General features: G+C 35.7%; 1 protein-coding gene across 8 annotated transcripts; it reads left to right on the forward strand.

Moving 5' to 3' along the window:
• The first annotated feature begins 431 nt into the window (after positions 1–431).
• LOC132186262 (pleiotropic drug resistance protein 1-like) lies at positions 432–10798 on the forward strand. 8 transcript variants are annotated; one of them, XM_088517217.1, is made up of 24 exons: positions 432–739; positions 1555–1675; positions 1783–1871; positions 2072–2156; positions 2261–2420; positions 2715–2791; positions 3144–3197; positions 3305–3395; positions 3496–3797; positions 5748–6029; positions 6149–6465; positions 6567–6730; positions 6910–7013; positions 7103–7259; positions 7354–7526; positions 7601–7699; positions 7979–8311; positions 8572–8862; positions 9012–9095; positions 9183–9313; positions 9424–9651; positions 9731–9902; positions 10181–10435; positions 10541–10798. In XM_088517217.1, the coding sequence occupies exons 16-24, from the start codon at positions 7691–7693 to the stop codon at positions 10796–10798; spliced, it is 1761 nt and encodes a 586-aa protein (XP_088373343.1). In that variant the 5' UTR covers positions 432–739; positions 1555–1675; positions 1783–1871; positions 2072–2156; positions 2261–2420; positions 2715–2791; positions 3144–3197; positions 3305–3395; positions 3496–3797; positions 5748–6029; positions 6149–6465; positions 6567–6730; positions 6910–7013; positions 7103–7259; positions 7354–7526; positions 7601–7690. The 8 variants fall into 8 exon arrangements, with proteins under 8 accessions (XP_088373343.1, XP_088373337.1, XP_088373338.1 ...); XM_088517211.1 differs by having other exon boundaries at positions 435–739; positions 7354–7509; positions 7593–7699; XM_088517212.1 differs by having other exon boundaries at positions 435–739; positions 7354–7501; positions 7594–7699.
• The last annotated feature ends 225 nt before the right edge of the window (positions 10799–11023 follow it).

Genomic DNA, 11023 nt, shown 5'->3' on the forward strand with positions numbered 1-11023 from the left:
AGTGTCTTGTTTGATGCGTTTGGTTTGAGTTTGGTAAAAAGAGTGGTTGGTAAGGTAAAGTATTATATATGACCTGATGGCCGCCTTAAGTATTCCATTAACACAGTTTTGTCCGTCTTTAACACACGTGCAGAGAAAGAACTTTTGAACATCAAAACATTTTCGTCGTTTACAAAGTCTGTTTATTGTTTTTTTCCAAAATTTGACAAGTGAACTTCCTCCAAAGTTCCTAAAAACAATAATATATGTCTGCCCAGAGATTTTTATTTTTTATTTTTTTTAATTTGAGAAAATACTACCAAATTTTAGGATGCAAAGAACCTGGACAGTCACAAAAACGAAAGCCACCCACATGCGTGCATGGCACTTCAGCCTCTCTATAAATACGCACACAACAGCAAAGTTGTTCAACACAGGGAACAATCTTTGGTACAATGGAGAGTGGTGATATATATAAGGCTGGCAGTAGTTTCCGACTAAGCAGTTCGCGGTCGGCATGGAGGAACAATGCCATGGAAGTCTTCTCGAGATCTTCACGGGAAGAAGACGACCAAGAAGCTCTCAAATGGGCTGCGCTTGAGAAGCTTGCTACTTACAGTACGCCGCAGAGAGATGCCACTGAGGTAGATGTGCATCATCTTGGGCTTAAGGAAAGAAAATGTTTGATGGAGAGGTTGGTGAAGGACCCCCAGGAGGATCATGAGAAATTCTTGTTGAAGCTCAAGGACCGCGTCGACAGGTAACCTTTGTTAGATTACGATTTATTTCAAAAACTTAATTTGTTTATAGAAAAATATGTATTAATCATTTAATTTATATTATAATACTATCACTTACATGCGAGTTCAAACTTTCTCTTGATAAAAGAGACCCAATACGTAAAATATTAATTGTCGGAAAAAATGTTTGAATTCAGGATCTTTGTTCTAAGACTCGTAAATTACCTCTTATTTCAAAAGGTTAAGCTTATAAAAAGATGTAACTTTTTAATTATTTAATTTATATTCTAATAACTTTACCCCATTAGATGCATTGCAGAATGCCAATTTTATTCATCCATTTTTCTTTTAATATTTTTAGGAAAAATTATAGTTTACCTCCCAAAAGTTGACAGCGTTTTTCAATTCGAACATCAAAGTTTCAATTTTTGCAATGCACCCCCACAAAGTTTCAATTTTTTTCAATTCGACCAATATCATCCCAAAATCCCATATTGCCCATGATTTTTATTTTTATTTTTTTATTTTTTATGAAAACGAAAACAAATTTGGGGGGTGTAAAAATGACCAGATTAGCCATCCCGAATTTTTTTAAATTTTTTTTATAAAAAATAAAAAAAATAAAAATTAGGAGCAATATGAGAAGTTTTGGATACAATTGGTCAAATTGAAAAAATTTGAAACTTTGGGGGGGTGGATTGCAAAAATTAAAACTTGGGTGTTCAAATTGAAAAACGTTGTCAACTTGAGGGGGTAAACTGTAATTTTCCCATATTTTTATGGACGCTTGTTTACTATGAATTTTGAGTAATTTTTTTTTCTTTGAACTTCTTAGAGTTGGAATTACTATTCCTACAATTGAAGTCCGGTTCGAGCATTTAAATGTTGTGGCAGAGGTTCTTGTTGGAAGCAGGGCTTTGTCTACATTCTTAAATTTCTCTGTTAACATACTGTTGGTAAGAATATGTAGATACGTACAACATTTGTTCATATTATACAAATACTTCGATATTTTTCATTTTATTCAATTTTAAACAACTTACTTTGTCGTTTGATTTTTAAGGATTTCTTGAATTATCTTCATATTCTTCCAAGTAGCAAGAAACAATTGTCTATCCTTCAAGATGTTAGTGGAGTTATCAAGCCCAGCAGGTGAAAAAGCAGTATTTGTTTTGTTAAATTATAACTTATCATAAAAACTTATGTTAATAAGAATTGTACGTTAAATATTTAATTGAAATGAAAGGTGAATTGTAGAGCCGGGTACGAAATTATTACCTCTGCTCCAACAATCTTTGTCTAATTAGTACTTCTATTATTAATTTCTGACCTGGTTGACATGTTTTACATAGAATGACATTGCTTTTGGGTCCTCCAAGTTCGGGAAAGACCACACTCTTGTTGGCTTTGGCTGGAGAGCTTGATCCCGACCTAAAGGTATATACATAAGAGTAGACGATGTTTTCCAACTTTGTAGTTTTGAATAATATTCTACTTTCTGGCTTTATTTCTAATACATGGAAGTCAAAATTTTTGTCCAGTTCTCTGGGAATGTGAGTTATAATGGCTATAAAATGCAAGAGTTTGTTCCCCAGAGAACTGCAGCCTATGTTAGTCAACATGACTTCCATATTGCTGAAATGACTGTGAGGGAAACCTTGGATTTTTCTGCAAGATGTCAAGGGGTCGGATCACGTTATGGTTAGTTTACAACATTCCCTTCCTTTTTCTCCTCTTATATATATATATATATATATATATGAGAGTAATGATAGAGATCATTTTTTTATCCTCCTAAAGTTAATATAACTTTTAAAATTACCATTAAATTTTAGATAAATTATACTTAAATTTTAATCTAATGGTGATTTTTAAAACCACATCAACTTTAAGAGGATAAAAAAATAGTCCCCAATATTACTCTATATATATCTTTCCTACATTTTTGATTGATCTTTTTTCCGTTTTTTTTTACACCTTGTTGTGGTACTAAAGAGATGCTAGCAGAGTTAGCAAGAAGAGAGAAAGAAGCCAATATTAGGCCAGATCCTGATATTGATATCTTCATGAAGGTAAGTAAAAATTCATTGTCACTTATTTCATTAGGAGTTTTTTTTTTTAACCCAAATATATTGGGTTTTGCCCCGATTAGATCTAGAGTACATTATGCAAAGTGCCCCTCCACTATGTGGCTGGTTCCAAAGAAATATTTGCACTCAAAGGGGTCAAACCTTAAATTTATCCAAACCAAATAACTTACCACTCGAATCAACCCCTTGAGATTTCATTAAGAGATTTTATAGCACTAAAAGTACTTATTAATTATGAAAGAAACAACATCTCTCTCTTCTTCATTCTACTATCAGTTTTTTATTATATTTTATTTTGCTAAACATGCTTATATGATTGGAATTGTCAATTCAGGCAGTAGCAATAGAAGGTCAGGAGGCAAGCGTGGTAACAGATTATATTATCAAGGTAACATCATACAAATTTGTTAATTGCAATAATTATGAAAAGAAAGATCAATAGCAAGATAGTTTATTTCAGTCCATTGATGATTTTATCATCAATCAACTTTGCAGATTTTGGGATTGGATGTCTGCGCAGATACCTTGGTAGGGAGTCAAATTTTGCGGGGCATATCTGGAGGACAAAGGAAGCGTGTTACAACAGGTAACTCCATTTCTATTCCAAACTACATATAAAAACTAAATAATTATTAATTTCTATTCCAACATTATTAAATTATATATATATATATATACATATATAGGTGAGATGTTGGTCGGGCCATCTAAGGTGCTACTGATGGACGAAATATCTACTGGTTTGGATAGCTCGACAACTTTTCAGATTGTGAATTCAATCAAACAATATGTTCACATTCTCAACGGAACTGTCGTCATCTCCCTCCTCCAGCCGGCACCTGAGACTTACAATCTTTTTGATGACATTATTCTTCTCTCTGATGGCCAAATTGTGTACCAGGGTCCTCGGGAACAAGTTCTAGATTTCTTTGATTTTATGGGCTTTAAATGTCCTGAGAGGAAAGGAGTGGCCGACTTCCTGCAAGAAGTAAGTTCGAATTTTGAACTTTAAACTTTGAAGCGCAAGAACTTGATATTACAATTTTTTAAACTTTAAAGGTATGATTGATAAAGTCCACTTAATCTCCTCAAATTATTAACCTAATGACAATCTATTCCCCAAATTATCAGTTGCGACAATTTACCCTAAAACTATCAAAATAATGACAATGTATTCCTAATTTTAACAAAATGACAAAATTACCCTAACTAAAATAAAAACAAAAATACTAATATTTAATTTTTTTTCAAAATTTTAAGGGTATTTTTGTCTTATTGAAATTTATATAGGGGTAATTTCGTCATTTTACTAGCACTGAGGGCAATTGATAGTTTGAAGGTAGATTATCATTGGGTGATAGTTTGAGGGATTAAGTGGACTTTACCCAAAAAGTATCGAAACATGGGATTGAGATTCCTAAAATTTTAGATTCTCAAATTTATAAATCTCAGTCATCCATCTTATTTAAGCATCTAAAATAAGCCATATTATCTCAGTCATCCATCTTATCTAAGCGTCTAAAATAAACCATATTTCAGCAGTTAATGAGTAAGATATCCACAATGAAATGGAATTAGGATCGGGAATATCTTCTATTTGGTGTGGCAAAAAAACTCATGTTTTCTGCCCTCCAAATAGAAGAAAGATATCTCAGCTAAAGTATAATAATTTCACAAAAATTGCGTACAACAAAAACACTAGATTTTGAGCTTCAATGGAGAGAGAGAAAGGAGAGACTTCCGGTCTTAGACCCGCCGTAGGTCAGCAGACCCAAGCGGGTCTCGGGCTAGACCAGCCTACCGGTCCCTCTTGTTCCCCGGTGTTCTCTCTCTCTTTCTCCGGTGACATTTGGTTTGCCGGTTCTCCTCTTGATTTCTGGTGCTCCTTCTCTCTCTCATTCTCACCGGTGGTAGCAGGAGAACCAAAAAAATTTCTGAGTCACCGAAAAGCCAGATCAGATAATTGAAATCTAGTTTTAGAAAATTGTGTCAAATTTTGTGTTTCAATCTCTGGTTGTAAAACCCAGATCAAGTGCTCTCTCTCTCTATACATTTCCTGGCCAATTTTCCCCTACAAAAAACAATGAATTGGAAAATAAAAATAAATAGGTAGTCTCTTTATCAAGTATACTGGGGCAATTCAAAACCCATGTAATCTTCTGCAGGCACAGCACATCGCCATTTCTAGTGTGTGTGAGTGAGAGAGAGAAAGAGAGAGAGCACTGGGCAACTTTTTTTCTCTGCGTGTGTGTGAGAAAGAGAGGGAGAGAGCACTGGGTAGCTTTTTTTTCTCTGTGTGTGTGTTTGAGAGAGAGGGAGCACTGGAGAGGTCTGGGTTGAGCTCCAGCGTATTCTCCGGCAACTCTAGCTGGGCTCTGGTAAGGTCTTTGCTGCCGCCGGAGAGAGAGGGGAAAAATGAGGGTTTTTGTGGGAGTTAATCCTGTGTTTTTGTTCTTATTTTCTTAAGATGCAATAGGTGAGGTGGCAGCATTTGAATGGAAGGCAGAAAACATGAATAGCAGCAACTCTTATTAGGATTATCTCTATTTCATTTCAACCGAAGAATATTCAGTTATAGTGGATGGGTATTTTTGTCTTTTTAAAAAGTAAAAAAACAAAAATACCTCACTACTATAACTAAGTGGATATTATGCAGTTCATTTGAATTGGAGAGAATCTTGTTCCAAGGAAACGTAGGTTTAGTAGTTTTCTCATTAAATGCTGAAATATGACTTATTTTATACACTTAGATGAGATAAATTGTTGAAATTTATGAATTTGATAATCTAAAATTTAAAAGAAATTATAGGAGATCTCAATCCGGAAAGATGGAGGGTAAATAAAGTTTTGGTTAGCAATTATTATCTTCCAAGAAGATAGCATTGCATACGTGTGTAGAATCTCATGTAGGAATTCATGTACAATAAATTTGTGATAGGTGACATCAAGGAAAGATCAGCAGCAGTATTGGGCTCAAAAAAATGAGCTTTACCCTTTTGTCACCGTTAAGGAATTTGCTAAGGCATTCCAATCATTCCATGTGGGGCGGAAGCTTAGAGATGAACTTGCAACTCCATTCAACAAGGCTGACAGCCACCCTGCTGCATTGACAACTAGAAAATATGGTGTCAAAAAGGAGGAGCTGTTGAAAGCTTGCTTGTCAAGAGAATTCTTGCTCATGAAGAGGAATTCGTTTGTCTACATTTTCAAGCTCACCCAAGTAAATATATATTTTACCTCTATTTTCACCTTGTTTCTTATTTATTTATTTATTTACATTAAATTTCATTGTACATGAATTTGACTGAATATTACTATCTTTGTGCTTTGTGCTTTTAGCTTACAATAATGGCACTGATTGCCATGACACTTTTTCTACGAACTGAGATGCACCACGATTCAGAAACTGATGGAAGAATCTATACTGGTGCTTTGTTCTATAGTGTCGTTATTCTCATGTTTAGTGGCACACCTGAGATTTCCATGACCGTTGAAAAGCTTCCAGTTTTCTTCAAGCAAAGGAAGCTCCTATTCTATCCTCCATGGGGTTACTCTCTCCCTACATGGATCATCAAGATCCCTATGTCGTCTCTAGAAGTTGCTATCTGGGTTTTCATCACCTACTATGTCATTGGTTTTGACCCAAATGTTGGAAGGTAAAAGATAAAGATGAAAAAAAAAAAAAATTAAAAATCTCATTACTTTTCTTATTAAGTGCTCGAGAATATGTGATATGAACATAAATAATATATTGCAGGTTGTTTAGGCAGTACCTTGTGCTCTTCCTTGTAAATCAGATGGCTTCTGCATTATTCCGCTTTATTGCTGTAACTGGTAGAGGGAACCTAATTGTTGCCAACACATTTGGGTCATTAGCATTGGTCGTGCTTTTCGCTTTGAGTGGCTTTGTCCTCTCAAGAGGTATAATATAATTTAACTTGTTCATACACTAACAAAACGTGGCTTTTCTATCATAAAAAATGCTATTTATTAGAGTGTTATATGACTGCTAAATAACTGACAAGACATGGCAGTGAAAAATGTCAGTTATACGACTGCTACGTAATTGATGCTTATAGCTTTGTTGCTTACTGCCACAGAGAACATAAAGCAATGGTGGATATGGGGTTACTGGATTTCACCCATGATGTATGGGCAGAATGCTTTAGTAGTCAACGAGTTCCTTGGGAAGAGTTGGAAACAAGTAATTTCTTGAATTGGTTGCTGCATGTGAACTTATTTTGGTTGTCTCTTATAATTGTTTGATATTTGAGAATGTTTTCTCTGTTAAAGGTTCTACCAAACTCAACGGAACCACTGGGGGTTGAAGTTTTGAAGTCTCGCGGATTCTTCTCTCATGCATATTGGTATTGGATAGGCGTAGGAGCATTAGTTGGATATGTATTACTTTTCAATGCTGGCTTCACTCTTGCTCTCACTTTTTTCAATCGTGAGTATCGCCACTCTATCCACTTTGATATGTATATATATATATATATATATACAGTTTTATATCTAGTAATACTGTAAAAATGATTGTGCAGCTTTGGGGAAGCCAGAGGCTGTTAAATCAGAAGAGCCTCAAAGCAATGGATATGATGACAGATGTGGAAAAGCCATTGGATCACCACCTCGAGGAAATAACTCAAGTCACGGAACCAACAACATAGGTGATATATCTTCAACTTAAAGTTATATTATTCTTGTATGTGTGGATGTGTGTTCTTTGTTTTTTCATTTATGTTATTTCTCTTCAACTTCAATCTAATTGAATGTTTTCGGCCTGCAGAGAGTGGAAATGAAATTAGCAGGAAAGGAGGAATCGTTCTTCCATTTGAGCAGCATACCCTTACCTTTGATGAAATTACGTACTGCATTGACATGCCACAGGTAGCTTTGTTAAATCACGACTTATGCTAAAGCTTAAGCCTATATAAAAGAATAAATTTAATCAAACTCTTGTGTGGGTTGAAACTCTCATTTAATAGGTAATGTTCTACAAGTTGAATATTTAACTGAAATGGGGTTTGAATGTTAGAATTGGAGTTCGAACTCAAGAGTTCTGGCTCCGATACCGTATTAAATAATTACTTATTCAAAATTTTAAGCTAATGATCATGAGAAGGAATAATGTAATCGTTTAATTAATACTTTAAGAAAACCGTGCAGGAAATGAAGAATAAAGGTGTTACCGAGGACAAATTGGTGCTCTTAAAGGGTGTGAGTGGTGCTTTCAGGCCAGGAGTTCTCACAGCTCTGATGGGTGTCAGTGGTGCTGGTAAAACAACTCTGATGGATGTGCTGGCCGATAGAAAAACTGGTGGATATATTGACGGGAAAATCACAATTTCTGGGTACCCAAAGAAGCACGAAACGTTTGCTCGAGTTTCTGGATATTGTGAGCAAAACGACATCCACTCTCCTCATGTTACTGTCTATGAGTCCTTGCTCTATTCAGCATGGCTCCGTCTGTCTGCTGATGTCGATTTTGAAACAAGGAAGGTTGGCATCTAAAACTCGAAATTTGTTCAGCCTTGGAGTTTCACGTATTTCTTTACTTGCAATTAAAACTGTATTTTGAAGCTTTATTTGCCACTTAAGGATCTCTGAATGATAAAAAGCTGGAAAACTTAATACTTACTTTCTGAGGTATAGGCGGTTTTGCAACAATAATGAAGTTTACCCTAAGAAGTTTGAGTCAACCACAAGCAGCCTGAATGTTTACTTATGTTGATTTTTGAAAATGAAAAATGTTTTTGCAGATGTTCATTGAGGAAGTTATGGAGCTTGTGGAGCTAAAACCACTGAGCCAATCATTAGTTGGGTTGCCTGGTGTGAACGGTCTCTCAACCGAGCAACGCAAGAGGCTAACCATTGCAGTAGAGCTAGTTGCCAACCCTTCCATAATTTTCATGGATGAGCCAACTTCAGGGCTGGATGCTAGAGCTGCTGCTATTGTCATGAGAACCGTTAGGAACACCGTCGACACAGGAAGAACGGTTGTGTGCACCATCCATCAGCCAAGCATCGACATATTTGAAGCTTTTGATGAGGTGTGACTAATACTAATAAATCAACACAATTTGTGATGTGTGCCTCGGCTAATTTTGCAACTGGTTATGAAATAAAAAGGAAAAATATTTTTGTTTAAACTTCCATTGCAACCTCAAAATTGGAGGTTATGATCGTCTCTTTTGTGCAGCTATTCCTAATGAAGCAAGGGGGGCAAGAGATGTATGTAGGGCCATTGGGTCGTCATTCCTGTCATTTAATCAAGTATTTTGAGGTATCTGTGCAGAATGTCAGCAGATGCATACTTTGATCTTTATCTTTCTGGAAGGTTTGCTGATGCATTTACTCTGTGTTTACAAAGGGAATAGGAGTTACTGGAATTCAAGATGGTTACAATCCAGCTACTTGGATGCTAGAAGTTACTTCTTCAGCACGTGAATCAGCTTTGGGGATTGACTTTGCTAAAGAATACAGAAATTCAGAGTTGTACAGGTAACTCTAATCATATGCACCCACAGTACTAGAATATCTTTCTCATAGTAATGTACTTTTTTGCCAATATACTCATGAATTGCATATATATATATATATATATATCCCAGGAGAAACAAAGCACTTGTTAGAGAATTGAGCAGCCCTATTCTTGGATCAAAGGACCTCTACTTCCCTAATCAATATTCACAGTCATATTTCTCCCAATTCATGGCTTGCTTATGGAAACAACACTGGTCATATTGGCGCAACCCACTATACACTGCTGTAAGGTTTCTCTTCACGATGATCATAGCCCTGATGTTCGGGACAATGTTCTGGAACCTTGGCTCCAAAACGTAAGTTAAGATATAAATGAGAAAATTCTTGTAATTGTCTTTGAGATTTTTAATTAATTCTTGACATTGATAATTACAGGACAAAGCAACAAGACGTATTCAATGCTGTGGGTTCCATGTATGCTGCTGTTCTCTTTATTGGTTTTAAAAACTCTAACTCAGTGCAGCCAATAGTGGCTGTTGAACGAACAGTCTTCTATAGAGAAAGAGCAGCTGGGATGTATTCAGCCTTGCCATATGCTTTTGCACAGGTAAACGCTATTCTTCAGGCTATTGTTCATGTGTAGTATGATCAATAATTTTTGTATGTCACTTGCCCTGCATGGGCAGCTCCAATGGAAGCCTCAGTGGTGTTCTACCTCGAGATCTTGTGTTTGAGTCCGGACTCAAGTAGAGATTTTGGTTTTTCTATATTGGGACGGGACTGAAGGGCCCTACTTTAGAAAGATTCCACGTTATCAAAAAAAAAAAACTTTTAGATGTCACTTAAAACTTTATCAATATTATGCGATTTAATCTTTGGTTGCAGATTGTGATTGAGCTCCCATATGTTTTTGTACAAGCTGTGTCCTATGGTGTCATAGTATATGCAATGAATGGATTTGAATGGACTGCTCCCAAGTTCTTTTGGTATCTATTTTTCATGTATTTTTCACTATTGTACTTCACCTTCTATGGCATGATGGTTGTTGGCGTGACACCAAACGACCACATTGCTTACGTAATTGCTTATGCATTTTATACAACATGGAACCTCTTTTCAGGATTCATAATCCCACGACCTGTAAGTTTCTCCACCTCAAATTCTTTCAATTGCAATATCCCCTAATTTCAATATGACTAATCTCTTTCCCTCTGCTTTCATTTGCCTACATGGTATTAACAACAGAGGATCCCCATTTGGTGGAGATGGTACTCTTGGGTATGTCCAATAGCTTGGACCTTGTATGGGATGACTGCATCAGAATTTGGAGATAAGAAGAACATCCTTGAAACTGGTGAAACAGTTGAAGATTTTGTTAGAGAATATTTTGGTTTCAAACATGAATTCGTGGCGGTGGCTGCGGCTGCCGTTGTTGGGTTCACATTACTCTTTGCATTTATGTTTGCTGTGTCCATTAAGGTCTTCAATTTCCAAAAACGATAGAAATTTGTTTAGATCATTTAAATAGGATGGTGAGCATATTAATGTTAACTAATAAACTTAATTTTAATAATATTTAGTTGAGTCTTTTCATTTCATATTCTCATATATTACTAAGTGAGTTAAAGAGGTTGTGTCTTTTAATTTTTCAAGAGTTATTTTACATAAGAGTTACATGAGAGTTATATGAGATGTAAATGAATGAAGTTATTGTGAAGAAGTTAGAAA

This window comes from Corylus avellana, chromosome 6, assembly GCF_965113065.1.
Source record: "Corylus avellana chromosome 6, dhCorAvel1.hap1.2, whole genome shotgun sequence".
NCBI classification, from domain to species: domain Eukaryota; kingdom Viridiplantae; phylum Streptophyta; class Magnoliopsida; order Fagales; family Betulaceae; genus Corylus; species Corylus avellana.